We start from the raw sequence: 25630 nt of genomic DNA on the forward strand, positions 1-25630 counted from the left end.
TATTAACAGCAGCCTATTAACACAAAACGTGGACGTTATTGCTGGCAATGATGCATGCCATTATACTTCCACCTTGCTAAGAACTGAAACAATTGCAAACTTTATTTTTTTTATTAGTTATTTAACAAACAATACAAACCAAACTTGCAGTGCATACAGTAACATTTCAATTATACATCGCTTGATTTTGTTCACTGCTTCCCATATCCCACCCCCGTTATGAGCCCATTTCCTCTAATGCTCTGTTTCCGCGTCTTGCGCCATGGTGTTCTCTTCCATAGGTTCCATTGGGTCTAGCATTGATCCAAATAATAACATTGCTAGTTTCCTGCCATACCATAGTTTCTGCCTCCGCCCATTTCTGCAAATCCTTCCACCATACCTCCACTCGTGGTTTGTGGCAGGTCTTCCATCCCATAGCAATCCTTCTCTTTGCAAGTGCATATGCCAGGTCCTTTAGTTTGCTCTCACATGCTTAAGTTTCTGTGGCCTAGGGAACCCCCCCTAACAAGTAGGCCCACACAGTATCCACCACGATCTTAATACCTCTTTCTGCTAGCTTGTGTGCCACTTCGCTCAAGAAGCGCTCAATAACCGGGCATGACCAAAGCATATGCACCATGCCCACATTCTCTTCATCACACTTAGGGCATGCTTGCCGTCCAGCATTTTTAAAAATAGATATCCTTTGGGGTGTCATATATACGCTCTATGCGTGATATACAGCTGTATCTGCTTTAGTCTAGCATTCCTCGACACCTTCCTATGATACCCCTGGGCTCGTTCCCACATCCCATCATCCATCGGGGCTCCCACTTCTCCTTCCAACTCTTGTCTCAATTGTACTACCTCCTTCCCCATGTTGCACATCACCATCTCGTATATTCTAGATATCTCGTGCCCCCCCTCTGCTATAAGTCTATAGTAGCATCTGGTTCTTCCTCCAGTACCAATTCAGGCCAAGTTTTCTTAATTCTCTGCACCAGTCTATGGTACATGATATACTGGCCTGGATGTAACCCGGTTTCCTCCCTCAACGTCTCGAAATCTATTATGGTCCCCTCTTGCGATATATCTCCCATGGTCGCTATCCCAACCGGTTCCCAATGGTTTCTGATTATCACCCGGAATTGCTTCTCTCCACCCGCTAGTGCCACCAATGGCACTTGAGTGGAACACGGGGACAGGTTCTCCATCATTTGGCAGGCCCTATGCCACATCCTCTTGGGACGCCCCTCCACCTCTGACCTGGGCAGCCACATAATTTCTCTTAAGTAAAATGGGCCGCAATCCTGACTAAACAACCTGGATTCTGAGGTGCTCTCATCAGAGAGCCATTTGGCCACGTATTGCAGCTGGCCTGCTACATAGTAGACTTCATAATAGGGCAGTTTGATACCACCTCTCTCATAAAAATTCTGTAGCTTCCAGAGAGCCACTCTGTTCCGTGCCACAGGAAGTCCCTGCACATGCTGTCCAATCTAGTGAAGAACTTCTTTGGTATCCAATACAGGATGTTACCAAAGTAGTGTAGAAGCCTAGGCAGGACCACCATCTTCAACATCGCCCCACACACCCATTATTGCTGAAGGCAGCTTTACCAAAAACCTCATACAATTTTCGATTTTCGATTTTCTTAATGGCTACCTCAGTGTTGCACCTATGCTCTTCTTCCACCGTGTGGTATATATCTATCCATAGATAGATAAATGTGCCAACCACACATGGGATCTGTAACACCGGCAGTTGTTTCAAGGGGAAGATATATTGGAGGTTTTCCTCTGGGTGTCGCAGATACAACAGCACTTCGTCTGCATATAAGGATATCGGGTGTCATTCACTCCCTACCGCGATGCCCATCGTGTCATACTGTTGCCTCAGGTAGATCGCTAAGGGTTCCAGAGCCAATATATAGAGCATAGGGGACCACGGGCAACCTTGTCTGGTGCCCCTACGAGTTGCCACCTTTCCGATATCACTGCTCCTGTTTTAACTCTGGCTAGCAGTTCACTGTATAACATTTTGGCCCACTGTAAGTATCCAGGACCCATCCCATAGCCAGCCAGGGCCGCCAGCAACCATGGCCATTTGTCTGAGTAGAAGGCCTTTATTGCGTCTAGTGACACAATTGCCAATTCACCATCATTCTCGTTTCCATATTCGATGACTTTATGGAGCCTCCTGAGATTATTAGGTATATTCCTATTAGGGACATAGCCGGTCTGGTCTGGATGTATTAATTTGCCAATGACCCTCCTCAGTCTATGGGGTCTTACTAGTGGACAACTGTCTCACCACCTCCTCTAACTCCTCGAGTGATCGGCTCATCCAGCTCCTCTCTTTCCTCCGCACTAATCTGTGGAAATTCTATGTCCTCCAATGTTTCTACAATCATTGCACGATTATCCTCCCCATCATCTTCATATAGCCGCCCGTAATAGTCTGCAAACTCCTGGTTTACTCCCTCTTGAGTGTCAACCACCCTCCAGTCTTCCCTTGTTATCGTTCTAATCGTAGGTCTCGGGGTTTCACTCTTATATAGCCATGCCAAAATCCTCCCTGGTTTATCCCCTCCCGGATGCTGCCTCTCTATATATTTTTTGTAGTTGAGGTTACATAGTCTCTCCCAGTGCCCAGCACATTTCTGCTGCAGCCGGAGTATCAATTCGGTGTCTTCTTTAGTGTCATTTCCTCCCTCTAGTGCCCTTTCCAATTCACCCTCTGCTTCCCGGAGATCAGTCAGGATCCCCCCTTGCAGTCCCTTGGATTTTGCTATAGCTACCCCCCGCATCACAACCTTGAAGGCCTCCCACAATGTGCCCGCCGAGTCCACATTGCCAGTATTTGTCTCAAAATATTTAATAATTTCCTCTCTCATATCCTCCCTAAAGAAGGGGTCTCTCAGCGCCTCTGCTTTGAGGCACCAGGTCGGTATCCTCGCCCTCGGAGGACAATATTGCCATCCAAGGATCAAAGGCGAGTGGTCCGAAAGGACTCTCGCTTTATATTCAGCGTGCGTGATCTCCGTTAGTATCTCTGGTGTGACAAAGACATAGTCTAGCCTTCTATGTAACTGCTGCGGGCAGAATAATGCGAATATTGCCTGTCCTGGGGGTGTCGCGCCCTCCATGCATCTTCGAACCCAAAGTCGTTCAGCAGCATTTGCAGCGCTTTAGCAGCTGGGGCAGGTCTATCCATTTTCCCCCATCTGATCCATCTACCTTAGGGTTTAAGACACAGTTAACGCCCCCCCCCCCAGATCACCGCACTCCCCACACACATGCTGAGGTTGTTACACAATGTCTTAAAATATGCCACTGTATTTTGGTTCGGGGCATACGTATTTACCACGCATATCTCTTTGTTTTCCACCAATCCCCTCATTATGACCATCCTCCCGTCCGTCTCAGCCAGCGTCTCTATCTCTAGCAGCTGAAATGGGACGTGTGGCGCCTCCCAAATAATCACTCCCCTAGCATATGCCGAATATGATGATCCCACAACCGTCCCCTTCCATTTCTTCCCAAACATCTCCATCTTGTCTCGCGTCAGATGCGTTTCTTGCAGTAGGGCTAGATCCATCTTCTGTCTACGTACCTGAGGGTTCGTAGCGCTATATAAATGCCAAATTATTATTTATTATTATTATAACATAACCTTATTCCTCTTCAAATAACTATTGAGCCCCCTGACGTTCCAGGTGATTACTTTAAGGTCCCCCATGGCATGGTAAAGTCCCACTCCTCCTTTCTCCTATGTAGTCCAAATCCAACTGAGTAACTCGTCTATATGGGCTCGTCTCCCAACTTAAACTCCCCTTAACTAAAAACACAACAAACCCCCCACGCCCCCTCCCTGACCCAACAATCCCCTCCCCAACTGTTGCCCATCTCCATCCCTGGATCTCAGGCACCCTCGCATCTAGCCCTTTCTGGCACTAACCCGTACACGCGGCACAGCAGGGTAAAAAAAGCCCTACTGGCTGTCTTACTACTAGTTCTTGGGGGTAGGTTGCTTCCATCTTGCCGCTCCTGATTACTTCAAGCACACTACGCCTACCGCTTTTCAGTTTACTTGTGCACTTAATTCTCTATATTCTAGTCCAACAGGATCAGGAAGTCCAAAAATTACCATACTGTGATTCAATTGTCCCTCTGTCTTTTAGTAGGACTCACCCCCACCCCTTATCCCCTCAGTATTCACAGCACCTCCACCTCACTCGTCACGTTCCACAGGATCTTGCTCCTCATTACGCTAAGGGCAACATTGCAAATCCAGCCATGCCACCGCTTCCTCTGGGGTGTCGAAGAAGAACGCTCTGCTTTTATGCAAGACCTTTAGCTTCGCAGGGTACAAAAGCATGTACTTGATCCCTGCTGTGCGCAGTCTCCTCTTGACCACCACATAGCTGTATCGCGGTCTCTATACCGGCATGGTGTAGTCAGGATAAGCCGTGATGTTGGTAGAGGCCCTTTCTATCGTTCCACCTTCACGGAAGTACTCCAAGATCTTTTCTCGGTCTTTATAGTTTAAAATCTTCGCAATGATCACTCTGGGAGGGGCCCCGGGCCGTGGTTTCCACATCAGGGCCCGGTGTGCTCGTTCAACCGTAAACCCTTTAGAGCTTGCCTGCTCCCATCTCTTGCAGGATCGTGGTCTCCGCATAGTCCGTGGGGTCCTGGCCTTCTTCTCCCACCGGCAGGCCGACCACATGGATGTTGTTCAGTCTTGCCCTTCCTTCCGCCTCCTCTGCTCGGTTTTCAAGATTAGCCACCTGTTGCTTTAGTATATGGACCTCCTTCGCATTATTTGTGCTGGTGTCTGTTGGTTTTCACAGCACTCTCTAAATTGCTTGTTCTGTCTGCCAGCGCTCCGACATCTTGTTGCAGCAGGGTGACTGATTCCAACCGCATAGATCTTATTCTCCAAGGCCGTTTGCAGGTCTGCCATTGTTGTCGCCCATGAGGTTCTCAGCTCTGTTATGGCTGCCAGGACCGAGGCGTTTTCTCCTTCAGGGGTACTGTCCATTAAAGCTGCCATTGCGCTTTGTGCCGGAGCAGTGGGGGTCCGTTGTGTTTTAGCAAAGACCTCCATTGTGGGTTGTTTACTCCTGGCCTTGGGTCTAGTCTCTCCATGCCGTGACAGCACGTATCTCAGTATTTCCGTGGCACCACCAGGTCAGTTTGGGTCCAAACACTTCATACTCAGTGGGTTGCCACCTATGGTGGCGTGCACTATGTTATCCTCAGAGTGGGTCGTGTCCTCCCACGTTCCTTCTCTGGCTATTGTGGTCAACACCCCGTTCACTTGTTCCTTTAGGCTGCTAGGCGCTCCTCCTTCTCCACCACCAGTGCAACTCAGGCTTATAATGCGTCCAATGTTACGTGTCTGCTCCAATGCCTGCCGCCTTTCTCCTTGCCAGCATCCGGCAAATGTCCATGAAGGGCTGGATTGTTGGCCGCTCCTGATGCTAAAATGCCAGTATACCCAAGTGCCTGTGTCCCCTGGCAGCGCTTTAGTGTGAGTCCAGTATCCCTATGGAGGTCCCGGCTACTTTTGCGGCCCACAATGTTAGATCAGTTCCTGGGCCCCCCCATTATAGAAGAGTGGGCTTGCAGCGCGCTGCAAGCGCTAGTGTAGCTTGCAGCGCATCACTACATTCCATGGAGCACTGCTCCCAAATAGCATAACAGGGCAGCGTACCAATCCAGGTTTTCTGCGCACCACTGTAATCAGAGGATATTAACTGTTGGTCTCATTGTCACCTTCATCCTGTGCGGCTCACCACCATCGTGTATGTAATGAGCCAAAATTCTGTTCCTGTTCGCTCGGCACTTGTGATTACTTCTGCTGTCACCCGCTATGTTCAGCAGGCGTCCGGGGCCCCGCTGCAGTTATTTATAAGTCGCTCGCGGTTGATGTGCTTCCCGCAGATCTCACTGCCGCCCGCGGTCTGTATCCTTTATTGCAACATTTGTGAGGGGCAGGGAGCCGTGCAAACACCAGATGCATGTCCTCCGTGACACGGCAACTATATCCCCCTATGGCGATCGCTTGGCCCACTCATGCTCCTAAGTGCTGCCACATTGTTGCTATAAATAAGTATCCGGAGCAAGCCTCGAAAGCAGAGCGTCGCGCATCCTGTGGCAGCTACCTTCCTTCCTTCCTTCCTTCGTTTTCCACCGCCGTTCAGCTGCATTCGGTCCTCCCCGAGGCTGCGATCTCTTTGTTGTCTGCCATCTTGTCAACAATGTATCCGCGCGGCTGCATACTCCGAATTCTATTTTCTCCCGGGTGCCAGGCACCATTCACTTGCCTTTCGAGCCTGCTGCAGGGTACCTATTCAGACACCCATATCTTCATTTCTGGAGCGCATGAGTTATTTTTCCAGGCGTAATTTCCAGGATCAGTGTCGGATCAGCAGGAGCTGCACGAGAAGGCACGTCCAATTCCATGGCTAGTTAGCCACGCCCCAACAATTGAAAACCTGCTAGCGTCTTCAATCCTCTAAAACAAATTAATTAAAACTATTTGCACATCTGGTCTACTCTCCATAACTGCAAGTGAGCCTGGCAGAGAAAAGTTATAGGCCTATTAATGAGCAAATAGGGCCACTTCGGGGAAAGTACAAGGGAAACTGCAAGTTTATTCGGTCAACGTCCGGGTCTGCAAACTCTTACTACACAGCAGAACACAATGGAGGAAGCCGCCACCAAGTTAAGTGAGATACACTACCCACTTTCATCCAACATTATAAACAATCATACAAAAACGAGCTTTAAAAAAAAAAAAAAAAAAAAAAAAAATAATCAGATTCACTGATAAGGAAAGATGACCTCAATCAAGCAAACAGGATGCTCATCTCCTCTTTGCTACTTTAGATCACTGCTCATTTGTGTGATTTGAAAGAAGGAAAGAAACAGAAGGGGAAAAGATCAAAAGGCAAACAGAAAACCACACTAGGTGAATGGGTTGTGAAACACCAGCATATTGAAACAAAATGGAACGCTAGAGATTTTGAGTGATCCCGTGGGGCCAGAGACAAGAAGAAGTTCTGTCATTCATGACTCAAAACTGCAGGTATCATGGGGGGAAAAAAGAAAAACAAAGTCAAATGTTGATATAGAAAATAAAACCAATGAAATAATGTTCATGGAAATGCTCCCCAAGATCCAGAATGTGTACTATATGGAACATACTCCTACTGTTGACTCACCAATACGAACTGCCACAGAACTATTTACGGGGGATTATGTTCACTAATTCTCAAATCATTGCTCAATTCAATGGGGAAATCGCTCTTGCTGTAGAGTGATGTCAACCAAAGACATTGATTATGTCGAACTTCTGGGGGATTGTGGTAGCAATTGGTCACAAGTACATGGCCTATAGTCATACATAGTGGAATGAGTTATGCACCCAATTCGCTAAAGATGGGCTATGTATTTGATAGGAGGCACCACCGGTAGCCATCTGATTTTAGTTGACTCCTCAAAGGAATTAAGAACTTTTATGGTCATGTGTAATGAATTAGGAATGTAAATAAATTGGGGATGGCAGAAAACCAAGAACAGCACTATAGGTCGCTGGTGCCACTGCTTGGGGTTTATATACTTCCACTGATGGTTTGATAGAATTGTAATGGAATGGAACGATTTAGCAAATCTTAGTATGGCATTACTTTTCCTCACAGCCAGATTTGCTTTGTCAATGTGCTGGTCCCATTTCAGTACCATGGTTAACCACATTAAATGGAGTGATGGCAATACAAAAGAATTACATTTTCATATAACGAGGAAGCATCACACTAAGTGTCCTAAATAAGTGCATAAATGGAACAGACCATTTCGAAATTTCACATCTCACAGGCAAAAGTAATAAACAAATGGACTTCTACTAATGGTATTACTACAATGGCATAAAGATGTAAAATTAGAGTCTATAATAGAAAATAAAACAAATTTAGAATAAAGGTATGCTTAATTGCTAGAAGAAAACTAAAGATTACATCAAACAATTGGCTACAGAATTACAAATTCTCTGTAGAAACCGTTGCCATTGGACCGTTTCAAGTCTTAAGGTCGAACCATACAAAATGTTCAGGTATTTGCTGAAGAAAGCTAAATATAGTGAGCGGTCTAGTCCTTTCTGGAAGGAAAATTGGGGCGGAACTTTAAAAGCTGTAATCCCGAAGGAAATGAAGTCAGCTGTGGGAAAACATGGAAAAAGTGCAGAGCATATGCAGCAGGTATCAAATGTACAGGGCACTGGAGGCCGGTGGCAAGCCATAAGAAGGAGGCCGGCAGGACCGAGCTAACTAGTCGTGCTAGTCCTGCGGTGCACAGGACGCATTGTTGGATGTGCATGAGCCACCAAAGACCGCTGGGAGAAGACGGAACTGATTGCTCAGGAAGATAACAACCTGTGGCGGTGGACAACCTTGCAAGAAGCCGCAAGTCCGACCAGTGAATGCAACCAAAAGGGGCAACACCAGGCTGGCATGCGGTCTTACGTATAAAGCTATGGACATTGATCTAAATGGAAACCATGCATCGTTATGTGAAAATGGAACTCGGAAGGATAGCTCAGGCGCAACAATTTGCCTGGGAAGCAAGACAATACAGAGCAACACAGGTTAGATCCCTGGGTCCGTGTTTAGAAACCTCTGGGTATTAAGCGCGTTATAAATAACCAATTCTAAAGTTAAAACAGAAATAAGGCATTTTGAATAATGAAAGCAAGTTGAGAACACTCTTGAGAGGAGTGAAAGAAATATTGTGAATCTTACTGAAAGGAAGTTTTGAAATGTATTGAAACGATAAACTGTATTAACTGAAAACAAGTGCTGGCAAAGCCAAGAGAGCACAACGAGTTGTATGCATGATATGAGAAATACAGCATTGGCCAAAGCCGAAAGTGTGCACAGAACTGCATAAGGAAACGAGCATTGGCAAGAACCAAGGGAACATAGGAAAATGTAGCAAGTGTATGGTGGCCAGGCAAGCCACAATACAGTATTAGGAGAGTGACACATGCGAATGAAGTAAGCCTCACTGCTACAGAGAAGCAGTTGACTGGTGTTAATGGGAGAGCAGTTAAGTAGGGGTACCGGTTGCATGATCTTAATGGATGGACCGTGTGGTCCAACAACAGCGCCTAGACCGGATGCCACCTAAATAGAAAAGCCACTGAAAACACCTATAAAGAAACTGTTGTGCAAAGACCATTTGGTGATTTTGAAGTCAAGTGGTGTTTTGAAAGATGGATGACGACCTCTGGGAAAGAAAACCCCTGTGTTTTGTTTGAAAGCTGGAAGATTTGTACTCTTGGGGAAGGGAACCCCTGTGCTTGATGAAATGCTTTAAACTTTGGGAATGGGAGCCGATCACAAGTAAAGAGCTAGAAGAAGCTCTGAACTTTGTTTTGAACACTATTCATTTTGATGCGGACATCCCTACACATTGTATGCCGTTACGTGTGAGGGCAAGTATAGGTTTTGGACACAGAAAGAGGTTTTACTTTGGACTTCCTGATGCAAACTGTCCTTTGATTTCTTTAGGTAGAGAAGTCTCACCGTAACATAGGGCAAGTTAGGTATTACTCCACCCTGCCTTTTGAGGTAATACGTTGAAATAACTTAAACCTGTGGTCCATGTCCGACTCATGTCTTCACGGGTCTCACTTCCTTAGCCCCTAGGACGAGCATAAAATGCAGTCTGCTCTACTTAAAGGTGATCACCACAAAAGAGGATACAATTGGTTTATTTTGCAGGCTGATCCAGCAAGGCAAGAATAAAAGCAAAGTCCTTGGAGTATTCACTAAAACTTGCACCGAAGTGAACAAAAATATAGATTTACAAGTGAACACTTCGCTGTAATTTTGGTATATCAAAAAACCCGTTTATGAAATTTTTCTTATGGGATTGGAGAAAGACCTTCAGAGTATATAACTAATAAAGCAAATTTAACTGAATATTCCAGAAAAGCCTTCCCATACATGCACCCCTCAAATAATATATTGGTTCAAATAGACGGTTGTTTCATTATGCTCCTAAGATTCAATCAATTGCCATTCCTAGTGGTCATTGGGCCAGAGAGCAAAATACCTAGAGCAGACTGCAAATGTAGATTAGTTCATACACAATTGGAGACCACCAGACACTTATTAACCCAATGCCCAACAATATCTTACAAGAAGTCATATTGGAATTACGTGAATAATAATTTCGATATTGATAAACTAATTCTGGGCTTTTTGCGCCTCCATAAAGAAAGCAAAATTCCAATGCTGTGTGTATATAATATGAAACCAAATAATGGAAATTAGTAAATTGAAAGGAATTATATTGTTAATTGTATGAATATATAATTAGATCACGATATGAATTGTAATTCCATTCTAATGCCATTATATATTATGCATTGTTTTTCTTACCTTCTACGAATAGTGTGCAAAGTGTATTATGTAACAGTATCACACTGGCAAATAGAACAAAAAAAAAAGGGGTAAAGGAGGCCAGAATAATGGATCGGTCTCTTCCAAGATTCTCTCCTCATCTCGGCTTTCCTCTGCACTTTTATACTTGAGCGAAAGGCTCTGGACCACAACTTATCTTCCCAAAGGTTGCAAGTTTGTATTTGAACCCAGGATTTGGATTGGTTATTCCCAGTTTTCAAGTCACTCCCTACCTAGATCTGGGAATTGGGTTCATGATAGAATTCTTGTAATTCCCTTCATTAAGTGCTGGTGAGCATTTCAATACATGCCATCTTGGAATCTGCTTGTATGTGGCATGCATGGCTGAATGTTCTTTTCCTCCTTCGCCGGTTTGTTTTTGTTGTTGGAACAGAGAACTTTGGGAGCAGGCCCTCCACCCTTTTCCCCTCCTCTAGTAAGCTTGTGCAATAAATGGCGTGGGTTACATAGATCCCGCCCTTTTCAACACTATGCTTGTACCCCACCCGAGACTTCAAGATATTGGGTAAATGCCCCATAATCCTTCCCCTGCATTTCTCTTCCCTCTGTCATATGTTTAAAGATATCAGTTCCTTGAATTTCTCTTAATCCAGAATGCAGCTGTTCCAAACACACAATTGAACTATCTTTTTAGAATACCTGATTTACTCCGCCAGGTTTTCACTCCTTGGTTTCACACAGCCTTTGGCTAATCTCGAAATATCCTTCGCAGGACCCTTTTAGGTTTTCTTATGTGAACGTCATTAGCACTTGCCTATATACTCTCCTGCCAGGGCTTTCTTTAAATGCATACACTTGCAGTTTTACTTTGCCTGGAGTCCTCTCCTTCCAGGGCTCGTCTCATGTGTGCTCTGCACACACGTAAACATAATATTTTCTTGAGCTTGCTTTATCTAACAGTTCCTGCCTGGTACACTATTCTGCCATGGATTTTCTTCAAAGTGTATTGCATACATTTACAGAATTTAAAGTCTTAATTCTTGTTCACTTTCCCTTTTACGTAAAGGTTTGGAATTTTCTTCTCTTTCAGGCATTTCCTTTTTGCCCTCTACATTTATTCGCTTTTGGCATGTCTGCCATATGGTGTACCTGCTTCCCTTTTGGGGACTCACCGGCTTTCGCTGGCATTCTTTACTCTTCCTGCGGTCGGCGACGGTTGTTCGGCTTCTCTTCCAGCATCGTCGCATTCGTTCGTCAGACAATACGCTACTCTCTGGTTCCAGCTGGGCCCTTCAGATTTCCGTTCAGCCTCGGCAAGGGAACAGTTGCCGCTCCGCACATGCAAACGCCCAGGAACCATGTGTTGGCTTCTGCTGTTCTTGCAGTGGGTGTCCTCTTGCAATCAACTTTCCACTTCTGTCTTCTTGAGCTGGATGGTGACAATCTCTGCAGGTCAATGGTCTCTCAGTCCGCCAAGAGAGAAGCAGCTTCCACCCTCCAGCAGTGTGCCCCAGTCAGCTATTGCTGCAATTTAAATCTCCCGCCTCTGCTTACCACCACTAGAGCGCAGACTGTACTCTTGGTCTTTTCCACTCTGCATTACTCTGCTCATCTTCCTTGTCCCAGTGTTCTTGCAGTTATGGAAATGGAAGTCCATTCTGAAGGGTTCTCAGAAGTCTTTAAAGGAAAGTAAGCACTTGATAACTTGTAGGTAGAGTTTGAGAAGACATTTTCATGAGTTTTAGAGGAGAAGTTAAATCCTGATGTTTCATAAACAGATATTGTAAGATAGTTTTCAGTAGCCTTCCTAATTGGATGAGGGGAGGTATAAAATGTTAAGGCATTGGGTATGGATGGGGTATGCTCAAAAGAGGAAGGGGAATACCATACCTTGCCCGATGGTGCCCTGCTACTCCCCCAAAGGTTGTCTACCCCCCCCATGTGATCCTCGATCATACAGCTTCCCCAAGGTCAGGACCAGGTAGCGGCTGCCATCCCTATGCCACATGGAAAGAGGTCACTGCGGGGAAAGAAGTGATGCCATTGGATTCACCAAATTTACAATGTTCATTTTAGAAGGCCCCAAAGTCTGGAGAAAGCGGTTGGGAGATGCATGCCATCTTTTTGTCCATAGAATCAGGAGGCTGCTGCCCAGAAACGACTTGAAACCAAATGGTGGTGTATTCAATCCTTTCTGATAGGGGAGGCACCCACACATTCTTTTGTTCTACCTTGTTCAGTTTCTTATTGACTTATAAAATTGTGCTTTCAAAAGAAAGTCATAGTTTGTGACACAGCTTTAAGCTTTTGTACCCTATGAAACGAAGACATCTCATTAACTTCTCACAATTCATTTGAATTGACATTTAACATGGCACGTACTACCACAGCACAAAAGACACTCTAAACCTGCTCACAAACGTATTACCTTGTTGGGTCTTCGGAATGTATCTCCCAGTAAACAGAGAAGATGTTGCAAGGGCCTGTCGTCGTGGCACCTGAAACATTAAACAAAACTTCGTGACCATCTTTACAGAACAGAAACTCTGTAATATAATAGGACATAACATTTTCTGTAAAAAAATAAAAAATAAATGGTTAAGTTCTAATAAAAACCTTTGAAATTCAATTAAAAAAGGGAGGTTATAATTGCAGTTCAAAATCAATACAATTTGCCAGTGAATGGTAAGCTACGCAATATAACTTGCATCTCGCATGCACTGCAGATGGGACCCATGACATTCCCCATGCCCCACCATGCCACCCACAATATCCACTGGACCGGTCCCGCTGCTTGATGCAGTGCCCACTATACCATAAATGGCATTATGGGCCTCCATTCATGGCTTGTGGCCATGAGCTGCAGCCGCCGAAAACTCTAGGGTGTGAGCTTCAGCCATGTTGCTGGGCCTGTGAAGCAACCCACAGTAGAAATTGGGCACAGCCGGTGGCCCAGTTGCCTATCATTCCATCCCCCCACCCCCCTATTGTGGTCCTACGCCCACTGTCCAGGACTTGGGGCCATAACCAGTGGCCACACTCCATGGAAAAGGGAATTCAGCCATGTTTAATTCCTCACACATCAACCCACAGTAGATCTTGCAATGGCTGCAGGCCATTGGGCATGGCCTGCAGCTTGGCAGCACAATGGCCACTCTACCCCCACTGTGGGCCACTGTCCATGGAGTGTGGTCATGGCCAGTGCCACAATCCCTGGTGCATGGGCTTCAGTCATGTTGCAGGTCCGCCAAGCATCTCGGAGTACATGTTGGGCCCAGTGGCCAGTTTAATTTCATAGCCGTTGTCTGGAGGTACTGGCACCAAATTTAGTCTTTTTTGTACTTGCATTCAAATTAGAGAAAGGGGGGGTAGACAGAAAGGGGGGGAGAACAGAGAACGAGGGGGGAGAAGAGGGAAAGAGGGGGGAGAAGAGAACAAATAAACTACTAAGCAAGGTGCTACCCAAAGGAGAAGACCTGCGAATTCCCCACTAAGGCAATTCAACCACCATTAGCGGCGAACAAAGCAAAAGGAGGACCGACATTCCCTGATCTCGTGGAACACTTGTGGATTTCCACATTTATTCAATGAACTACCTTTCACACTTGAAAATAACTTTGCAATATGTCTGCAGGAAACATGGCTACAGGACATCCATGAGAGTTACACCTGGCACCGGAATAAGTCCCACAAACACTTGATTACATTTGGTGGACAAAGAATTTGCTTTGCAAAATTGATCAGCTGATTACTCTAAAAACAACAAAAAGTGATCATGATGCACTTAAACTAACATGGAAGATGCCACGTGAAATTCCATCAGCAAGATACTGTGAAAACTTGGAGATTAACCATGGTGCGAACAGACTGCGAATCAACAAGCATCCGATTAATTTATTAAATAAGAATTTTCTGTTTAACGTGGTGTCTCCAAGTAGTCAAATAAATTATGCCCCATTGCTTCAACAATTTAAAATCAAGGAACATGGGAAGAAAATCATTCTCAATTGAACAAACATGTATATAGTGCCATAATCGGCTTACCAAAAAAAAGCTCTTCATAAAGATATCAGAACCATGAAAAAAACATAGGTGCAAAATCGATTGATAACATTAAAAAAAGGTGACAAATATCGAACTGGCTGAAGTCCTTTACACTAATTCGAGACCAAGAAAGAGCTGAAACGATCTTGCGACGCATGAAACATAACACCAGAGAGATATGGACAATTCTAAATCAAAGATCTTTAAATCAGAATGCAATGATGGCAAACCGAATTCATTCAAACACGTGGGAGAAGCATTTTACATCAGTATTCAAAAAACCACCCACAACCATGCCAACAATTAAATCAGCGAGTAATGCTCAATGGAATTTTTGCAAATCAGTGTAGGATGTTCTGTTAGCAAACAAAAGACTAAACAACTCAAGGGCCGTGGGCCCGGATGGTCTCACTAACATCATGATAAAAGAAAATAACGAACCATGGTCCCAATTTATTGAAGGGCTCTTCACGAAAATTGCCATCATGAGAGAACTGCCACAGTCTTTGTCCTCGGCAATTGTAGTTCCAATCTTTAAAAAGGGAAATCGGGACGATCCTCCCAAGTATCGCCCGAATGCCCTACCCGATATCATCGGAAAGATTTTTCCTACAAAGAAAATTGGCCACATTGGGCAACCAATGCTGGGATTATGGACTGTCGCCAAACAGGCTTTATGCAGGGCATAGGCACAGAGCTAAATTTAATTACAGGAGCCCAAACTAGATGGCTAGTAGCAGTGACCAACCTTCTAAACATTTCCTTGGAGAAGGCCACTCAACCCCAACAGGACTAGCCTTTCTAGTTATAAGATGAAGATACTGGGTCTCCTTCTGAAGTCTATTCACTTGCAGAACTTTTCTTTCATGGTCCATGCAGAGAACGCACAGTCAAAACACTAATATACTTCCCAACAGGATCAAAACGTCTTTGTAAAAATCTAAATAGATTAAATACAAATTAAAAAAATACAAAAAAAAAAATGTAATACTAAACATATTAAAATTGGATTTGTCGATCTACAGCAAGCTTTTGATAGTATTAAGCAAAACTTGCTGGAGAACTTTTTCAGCCAGTAATGGCCCTACATGCGAACACAAGAATCTGTGTTCGCATCAATGCTCTAGGAGACATCACAAATGAAGTTGTGATGGAAAAAGGCGTAAAGCAAGGATACCCACTGGCAGCTCTACTCTTTAAATTGTTAATTGCTGATCTACCACCATCCTTGCAGGAAACAAAGTCCTTCCCTCTGAAAATCAATGGGCAACAGATCAGCTGGGCCATCTACACAGACGATCTGGTCCTGAGCGATTCAACCCCGATCGGAATGCAAAGATTATTAAATTCTTTACAACTCTTTCAAAAAAACGATCTTGACGTGAATGTAACTAAAACATAAATCATAACATACGGCCCCCAGCAAGGTCAAAGAAACAAAACTTTTAATTGGACAATTGCCGGTGAATGCATTGAAACTACATCATCCATGCGCTACTTAGGAGTCCTATTTAATAAATCCATTAGTGAACGGTATTGGTCTCAAGACCTCATCTGTCGTATGCGCATGCTGTCGCTTCAAGGAGCAAAACTACACTCCGATTATGGGAAATTCACCCCAATTCAAATTGACATTTAATTTTTTACAAAAAGTAGTGCCAACGATAACATTTGGGAGCGAGGCTAGCTGGAATTTGAACAAAGACATTTGGCCGCTCCTAGAGGCCATCTTTTGGCAGAACACACTTAAATTGCCGTCAAATATCTCAATAACAGCAATTCGATATGAATTATCCATAGATTCTCTATATGGAAGTGTCCTTTGGAGATCTGCAGCAACCCTGAGGAAAATGCATTTAACTCCACCGTCACCTTCATACCGTATCTTAGCCTCAACTAAAGAATTCCCTCACGATGGTCTAATTAAGAGCTGGGCAGACAAAGTCAGAACCATGCTTTACCATGCAGACATAAAGATGGAAACACTTCTAACTCTCCTTCAAATAGCTAAGAAAAAGTGAAGTGGATTCAAAATGGAGAAAAACAGAGCTCTCTTGCTTCATCACTCTATAACGGACCTGCGATCCATGGAATCGATCAAATACCAAAATATCTCAAAATATTTCCCTCACGGTACCTTCAAGACCAGTTTTTGAGATGAAGACTTAATCTATACAAAACAAAGGAAATGTTATTCCTGAAACGAGATAAGGAAATTCAAAGTAATCTGTGCAGATTCTGTAAAATACACATCTAATCCTCCAAACATTTGATCATTGGATGCACAGAATTAAAAGTACCAAGGTCTCTCTTTTTAAGTAAATTCACCCCGATAACAGGGAACATGGAAGAGTGGTGGTTTACGATGTCAGGCAACAACACCAAATTAACATGTGCAGTAAATCGATTACATGGATAAGATCTTAATAAATACTGAACATGCAATGTATCATTTAAGGACTTGTGAGCTGCACATCAAGAGAGCTCCTGATGTTTCCTGAAGAACAACAAAGTGGAATGATTCTGCTTTACAGAATTATTGTGATTTGTGTTGAATTTAATAAAAGTTTATATAAACTATACATCACAATAAAAAAAAGGGGGGGAGAGAGAGAGAGAAAGGGGGGAGAGAGAGAGAGAGAGAAAGGGGGAGAGAGAGAGAGAGAGAAAGGGGGAGAGAGAGAGAGAGAGAGAGAAAGGGGGGAGAGAGAGAGAGAGAGAGAGAAAGGGGGGAGAGAGAGAGAAAGGGGGAGAGAGAGAGAAAGGGGGGAGAGAGAGAGAAAGGGGGGAGAGAGAGAGAAAGGGGGGAGAGAGAGAGAAAGGGGGGAGAGAGAGAGAATGGGGGGAGAGAGAGAGAATGGGGGGAGAGAGAGAGAATGGGGGGAGAGAGAGAGAATGGGGGGAGAGAGAGAGAAATGGGGGGAGCGAGAGAAATGGGGGGAGCGAGAGAAATGGGGGGAGCGAGAGAAATGGGGGGAGCGAGAGAAATGGGGGGGAGAGAGAGAAAGGGGGAGAGAGAGAAAGGGGGAGAGAGAGAAAGGGGGAGAGAGAGAAAGGGGGGAGAGAGAGAAAGGGGGGAGAGAGAAAGGGGGGAGAGAGAAAGGGGGGAGAGAGAAAGGGGGGAGAGAGAAAGGGGGGAGAGAGAAAGGGGGGAGAGAGAAAGGGGGGAGAGAGAAAGGGGGGAGAGAGAAAGGGGGGAGAGAGAAAGGGGGGAGAGAGAAAGGGGGGGAGGAAGGGGGAGAGAGAAAGGGGGGGAGAGAGAAAGGGCAGAGAGAGAAAGGGAGATCCTAACTGCAGCAAAGGTGAGAAAATGCAGAGAAGTTGTGGACGCCTACCACGAGGTGTACTGTCTGCCCGAGGATGATGATTGCTACAAAGTAAAAGGTAGAATGTGGATCTGAGAGATGTGGGTGGGGGGGTCAAAAATACCCCAAGGCACAGTGCCAGAAAGACTGCAAGTTCGGGTGCGACTGTGCATACCCCAAGGAGGGGCAAGAGAAGCCATATCCCATGGTGTGCTACAAGAAATCACAAAGCAGGGTGTCAGAAAACATACCCCGGGCCAGGAGAGAGCAATCATACCTCAGGGTGGGACACGAGAAACGAGAGCCCAAGATGGGCTACAAGAAACCATACCTCATGGTGGGGTATACGAGACCAAACCTATGAGGGCTAGAGCAAGCCAACCCCAAGCCTGGGCACAAGAAACCAGAGTCCAAGCTAGGGTGAGAAACACAAAACTCCAGTACAGGATAACAATCATTGAGCCTGGAACAATATTACCAGTTGGGGGAATCCAGGGAAAACACCTGGTATGGATTAACTGATCTGGAAACAGCCCAAGCTGGTTCCTAGACCAAAGACTGAGACAAACTACCTGATAAATAGTAGTGAGGAAAAGACACTGTGCAGACTGTGATTCTACCTACGAATAGGAAACCTCACGGCAGGGTCAGAAGACATTCACTATTCCTATATTGGGGGAGGAAATCTTTGTGTTTTGGAGGATATTTTTTCTGTGTGTTCGAAGTGGTAGGGATAGAATCCACACTAGAGTAGGTTTTCTGGAGGGTGGACTTAACATACTTTGTGAGGCATCCCAACAAGCACCCTTTTAGACATTTCTTTAGGGTAGGGCTGAACACATTAGGGAGAGATTAAAGAACATTTGAAACAAAATGCCCGAGTGCCCGTCTCCCAATTCTGCCTTGCCATACACTGAACAGGTATTTAATAAACTCAAAGAAACAATGGGCCTCATTCTTTTTAAAAAAAATGTATTAGGCATATAGCTAATTGCCAACTTTAGTCAGTCACGTCACAATCATCCCCAGTATTCCATAATTTACAATGTTTACATTGAAAAAAATAATTTTCAAATATTTTACCGAGACACAAGTCACCCGACGTTTTCTCCACAATACAGGGTCTCCCACCATGCATCTGCATGGAGTCTGAATTTCTTAAAAATACAGTTCTGTGTGGGCTTAACTCTGGGAAAAATGGGGTTAGATGTTGCAGGGATTCAACTTGGGCATTTGGTGTATTCTGCTCCCAGTCCATAGCTACATAAGGTGGTCTTAGTATGTTATGTTTAGCCTGAATCTAAAGTACAATTCTCAGACTTTTTTTTTTAAAGATTTGATGGGGTCACATTAAAAGAGGCTGCAAGATTTTGAGAGCATATGTACCTTAGAGTTGGCTCTTCATTTCCGTGCCTCTCCAATTATCAGCCCACAATAGTCTTTTCACAGGTGTTCGATTACGGCATAAAATCTCAACTGTTAAACCCTGATTTGACAGGATTGCACTACCTCTTCCCAGCCACTTGTTCAATGCCCAGTCTGCGGCAGCACCAATTCGGCCACAGAATACCAAATTGGTTCGGGCAATCAGAGGTTTGGAGTTTCCTAAAGAGGAGTGATAACAGTCCAATCTCGTGCCTAATCACTGCCATGGGAACAGGATTTGGAAAATGCAGAATGTGTCTCCAGAACCTTCCTTCAAGGCGGTCCCATATTTCCCCAAGACAATCCAAGACCGGATTCGGCAGTACAAGTGATTGCTGGGATCACTTTCAGATTAAAATAAACATGTACAATCTGGAGGAGTGAACATTTTCCATATTTCCGTCCAGTTAGCTAACCCTGAGCAGTTAATTGTTTTATTTTTAACTCCAGATCTTTCCACTGGCTTTCACTTGAGCTGGCACTTATGGCACCTAGATATTTAATAGATGGAAACGGCCAGAGTTGATGGTGGTTTAGGAGCCAACTCAGGTTCTTCCTTTTTCCTGGTGCTTCTGTTCTCCAAGATTAGTATTTCAGACGCATTGGCATTAATTTGTAAGCCATTTTGTTCCACACATCGAAGGTCCAATTTCTTCTGCAGGCCTCTCGGGGTTCTATCTTATAAGACCAGGTCATCAGCATAAAAGAGCCACCCAGTCATGTGACCATTAATCTTTGGTGAGCAGCATGGTGGAGGAATTGTGACTTTTCACAGATCAGAAATGAAGGAATTAAAAATAGTGAAGCAGTCAAGAGGACATTCCTGTTTTAGTCCTTTCATATGTAGGGATGTTTTCTGTCAGATGACCCTCTTGGTTAAGTCTGATCTGCAAAGATGTTACGGTATATAGATCTTTGATGGCTGCTAATAGATCTGCAGGACATTGAGTCACAATTTCTCCCACAAACGCTCTCCAACAATGCTATCAAATGCATATTCCATGTCGATGCATGCTAGGTAGATTTTACAGTTGCCTCTCAGCGTCTTGATTTTCATAAGGCTCATTAGGAGGAGATTCAGGTTGCACTCCACGCCCATGACAAAAGCCATTTTGTCGGCCACCAAGTGCGCCAGTCTTGCTGACTCACTTGTTCAGCCTCCTTAGGAGCACTGTGGCGAAGATCTTGCCTAGATCATCAAGTAGGGCAATTGGGCGGTAGTTTTGGGGTTTGACCGATTGCCCTTCTTGAAAATTGGTACCACCACACAATGCTTCCAGAAAGATGGAACCTGGCCCCTCTGGGCAATAGATCTGGCAGAATAGAGCCAATTTAGATTTCGTTAGTTAGTCCCTCATGTCCGGGGGCTCGTGACCGGCTTGCTTTCACAATTATGGAAAGAATGTCTTGTCAAAACAGATATTCCATGAAATGCCGTCAGTAGCTAAAGGGTGATCTCTTTATTGGGTGGTATTCTTGTATAGATTTTGAATATAGGTCACCCACAGTTTTTCCCGGTATGGGATTTACTTGGAAGGAAAAAGTGGTTAGTTTCCCTCCATTCAGGAGTCGCCACAGGTTCCTCGTATTTTGTAAGCACATTGCATGGAGCATTACTTCTGCATCCTTTTGATACATCAATAACCTGTGTGTGGCTATCCAGTTTCAATATGTGTTTCTGCATTTTGATAAAATGAGCCCTCACGATCAATGGAGCTTTTTGAATTTCTCTAACTTCTTGTCGTAGGAGGCATTTCTGACTACAGATCAAGTCATCAAAACAAAGTTTTGGTTTAAAGTGCAGCCAGGTACTCCTTTGCAAATGTTCTCGAAATACAATCAGCACACGTTCCTAATCGACCCCAACTTCAACGAGTGCTTGCCAGGCTAGCAAGTCTTCCATTTCTGACCGCGCTGCGCTGCGTGGTTTGAGGCAGAGCCGGTTTCTTCTGGGTTCTAATTCGACCTTATGCAACCAGGATTCAGACTGAATTTTACCATTCAAGAAACACAATAGGATTGGATCATGGTTGCTAGCTGGAGTTGGCAGCACTCTTAGTGAATCAATTCCTCCTATCAGATTATTATCATTTTGTCCCCATATGAGACACTTGGCATTCTTATGTCAAAATTTCAAGGAGTCTTTATTCAAGTCGCAACAGATTATTAGTAGTGGCTCATGTAGACTTGCATAGATTGTCTATCCAAGCCATCATGGTGGCGACAAAGTGGGATGATTCTGTGCTGCTTGGATTCCAGTACCGATTAAAAAGTGCCATATGCTTAGATTTGTTATCAGAGTGTTTCTTGTTAAAGCTCATAATCAGGATCTGAATAAATGGATTATGTTGAATTTCACGGATTACCTCTAATTTAAGGCTATTTTTATGAAGCTGGTCAAGCCAGATAAGGGTCTATCCGCAGAACCTTTCATGGATTTGTTAGGATACGTAGCAAAGCCGTCAAGGAGGGGTGCTTCCAGAAGCCACATTTCTTGTAGAGACATAATCCTAAATTTGAACATCGAGGGAGGCAAGACCTGGAAAAGGTGGGCAAAGCCCCCGATGTTCAATGATCTAATCTCCAGCATCCACTGGTCATTATTCTTCTGGCTTTTATTGCATGTAAAGGCTCTCGCGAGCCAGTCCCACGATCGTCCATTATCAATTACAACTGATTCAGCAAAATCCTTGGTTCCTGCTTTGTTCGTTTCTGGTAAAGAACCATGTCCTTTTATGGTAATCTTAAGAGAGTCTAAGTTACTTGGCTAATACTTCTTTCCTCCACTGCAGCTGCTGGATAGCACTGAAGCCGGCGGATGTTTGACAGAACCCTCGCTTATGGTTGTAGGTCTTCGGCCATCAGAAGATCTGGCAATTGGTGAGGATCTAATAGAGCGGGGGTGTCTTTGAGTCTCTGAATCTTAGGTCGAAGCCAAGTGGTTAAAGCTCATCTGGGTGTCTACAAGCAGTGCGGCCAAGGCAGCCAAGGCCATATGCAGAGACACTGTAATTTTCGTCCTCACTTAGGAAGTGCATGATTTTAATATCCGAGTGTATCACTATTCGCTTCAGTACATGAAGACATGATGTTGTGGCGATTTAAAATCAAGCCATCATCAACTCTCTAATATCACTGGGTAAGATCCAGATTTCCTTGTTTGTGGATCACAAGCCGGTTGTCTTACAAGTGGAGCATCTCTGGTATTCTGGCTGGCAGTGGTCCAGTAGTTATCTTTCCCTTTTAAATCACTAGTTTGGGATTCCTGTTGCGAGTGCCTAGTTATCTGTGCCAAAATATTTGCTGGAGGCAAGGGATCAATCGCTGGCAGAGGCTTTCACTAGTCTCTCTTCCAAGGTAAGGAGAGGATATGATGGCCGGATTGTTAGCACTTTCAAGGTGCAATCTCATTGGGCCCTTGTATAGATCTTCACCGATTAAACTTTCAACCGAATCCTCTTCATATGTTGAGTTGTAAAAGCAGCTTGTCCAAAGGTTCTGCTTCAAATATAGCGACTGCGCGGGGCTGCAGCAATCTTATTGACATGCGTTTGCTGGTTCTTCTCCTGCAAAGGTCCGAAGTTAAAGCAATCAAAGCTTCGACTAGGGTGTTTTCAGATTCCTTACAAGCTCCTAGAACTCTACGTGTTCAGAGGGTTGCGTGGTATAGGCATATTTTTTGTTTTCTTTGCTGCCTTTATTTTTGGAGCTTTCATCACATTTATAGGCTTTCCTTGAGGCTTTGAGCTAAATATTGAGTAGTTATGAGCATGCCTCAATGGTTGCAGTTCTTACTTTTGAATTAGGATGTTAGCATCAGGCTCAGGGTTACCATTTGGTTTGTCCGGCGCTAGCTGTTGAAGAGCATTCGGAGAAGCTGGTTGATGCATTTGAACAGAGACAGCTAATTGCGGGATGACACCAGTTAACGATGGGCCAGCATTCACAGCGTCCTCATATGGCTGAATGGGTATCCTTGGCAAACTAGAGGCTTGTTGACTGTCTGGCCAAGGCTCTACAGGAATAGCAGAAGTGTTCACACGGTACCCAATCAGCATCTGAGGTAGATTGAGGTTCTTCAGTTTTCCTATTTAGTGCAATATCACATACTCCTTCCAGGAAGGTTCTTTGGTCAACTCTTGCATCTTTAGCTAACTCAACCAAAGACCTCAAAACAGCACCTTCCAATTATTTGTCCTTGGCTCCTCTTTCTCAAGTTGATTCAATGAAGATATGTATTAGTTTTGGATTCATTAATTTAATCAGGGTTGTCTGGTCTTTATAGTCAACGGTCAAGTTTTCGTAGAGCTTTAAGTATGGGGCCAACGTAATTGAGACAGCAGAGATTATGTTGCCTTGAAGGTGATCGATTTCATTCCTCAGTGATCATTTCTTTTTATTTTTTTATTTGTTTGGTTGATAAAATCAACCATTCAAGTTTTACAACATGTACAAAACAATGCAATGCAATACAGTATGTTGAGAGAGTCTAACATCTTACGTAGTATTTACATGACGATCATGACCACACAACAGAGCAGAAATCCATTACAAGTCATTTCACCTCCAAAATTACTTCATTCAAAAGCCAAGCAAATTAATATGAATGATGATATTGGACGGCAAAGTACAGTATTAATACGAGTCAGGAAAAATTGCACCCAGAAATTGTACAGTGGCTATCCTTACTGAAAGCGAAGTAGTTGTAAAGATACATTGCCACATTTTTCTGGGTATATACATTCTGATTCTCAGACATTTTTAAAACACTTCTTTCGAGTAATAGATAATAGTGGGCAATAGATTAGGCACTGTTCCAATGTTTCCCTTTGGAAAACCAACATTGATTTTCAGCCTTTGGGATTTGCTTCCTGTGCGCCAAAACATCTAGGGTTGGCCAGAGGTTCAGGCGGAAGTGAAGAAACTTTTGACAAAGCTTTGAACAAGGAGCTTTGGTCAAATAGTCAGCCATGACTCTAAAGCGTTTATGACCAAATAAGCTTCGGTCAAAGTTCTTCTTATATTTTAGGCAGTGGTTTTGTGTCATACACCAGTCATATTGATGAATTTTCAATTTTGCTCAGGCTTCATTAGATAATAGCAAATCTAGTTCAACAGAAGCATCAGATAAAGCATTCATGGTAAAGTCGAACCACTTCTGCGAGAATGTTTGATTTTTCATGAGCAAATGTGTTGCCACCTTACCCAGTATGTCTAGACGCTCTAATGATAGCAGACATTTTCAAAAGAAGGCGCAATATTTCCAGGTGACATAGGAAACCATTGATAAAGAACCTAATTCAAAATGAATTAAAGGTAAGGGTGTAAACATGGGAAGGCGTAAAACTTGCTTCCAGAAAAAAGATTCTAGTTTGTCCCACCATGCTGCAGGTTTAGGAGCAAGAGCTTCGGACCCATAGGTTAGGATTGGAAGAACCTTCTGAAGATAAACGTTAACACATGTTTAATTGTAAATTTTCCAAATTTGCCCACGAGTACTTGGGCAACTAAAGAACGCAATTTGCCAGTAATTTCTAATTCAACCTCAGGGCTTGAGCGAGTGTCTACAACTAGCATTCCCAAATATTTATAGCTGGACACCAGTTCAAGTGGAACATTATGCAGACTCCAGCTGAAGGGCTTAATTTTACAACCCAAGAGCCATTTGCATACCATTGTTTGAGTTTTGCTGATGTTAATCTTTAGATGATTTAAATCTACATAAGACTCAAGGGCATCTAAGAGTTTGTGTAGTCCAGTATGTGTTTTGGAAATGAGAATTAAATCATCTGCATAGAAAAGGTATGGGATTCTGCGAGTGCCTAGGCTGGGGGGAATCACTCAAGATTTTACTAAGGTTTACACCCAGATCATGTATAACCAAATTAAAAATTGATGAAGCCAAAATGCACCCTTGCTTCAGCCCTCTAAATGTATGAAATTTCGAGGTCATATTGCCAGCCAGGTCTAATCTAACCTGCAAAGAAGTGTTAGTGTGTAGCAGTGTTATCAGAGCTAGCAGGGAAGGGGGGCAATTGAATTTAACTAGTTTGTGATAAAGAAGGGTGTGATCAATGGAGTCGAATGCGACCTTAAAATCGACAAAGGCTAGAAACAGTGTCTGTTTGCAGCCAACATAATTCGATAAGAGCATATGTAGTGTAATGATGTTGGGTATGGTACCTAAACCAGCCACAAAAACTGACTGAAAAGGGTCATTGAGCTTGGCCTGCGCAATCCACTGAATTCATTCATTTCTGCAGTTCAAGGAGTCAGGTGGTCTCCCATGGGGCATTTCCGCATGTAAGATTTCCTCAAGACATACTACTGTAGGGGCACTCTAGTTGATGCAACTTCCGATTCATAGTCAGATTCACTAGAGCTAGTTTAATGTACACTGAGTGGTTACTTCAAGGGCTCTAATGGTTACTTTTGGGGC

The 25630-nt window shown here is 44.0% G+C and overlaps 1 protein-coding gene across 3 annotated transcripts in view; it reads right to left on the bottom strand.

Annotated features, from left to right (window-relative positions):
* LOC138513069 (uncharacterized) overlaps positions 1-25630 on the bottom strand; it is a 1355028-nt gene that overhangs the window by 1145180 nt on the left and 184218 nt on the right. For all 3 annotated transcript variants that reach the window (XM_069627754.1, XM_069627753.1, XM_069627752.1), the window contains exon 3: positions 12846-12915. In XM_069627754.1, coding sequence (XP_069483855.1) covers positions 12846-12915 — 70 coding nt within the window. The remainder of the gene's footprint in view (positions 1-12845; positions 12916-25630) is intronic.

Source organism: Ambystoma mexicanum, chromosome 12 (assembly GCF_040938575.1).
Source record: "Ambystoma mexicanum isolate Mex_15411 chromosome 12, UKY_AmexF1_1, whole genome shotgun sequence".
NCBI classification, from domain to species: Eukaryota; Metazoa; Chordata; class Amphibia; order Caudata; family Ambystomatidae; genus Ambystoma; species Ambystoma mexicanum.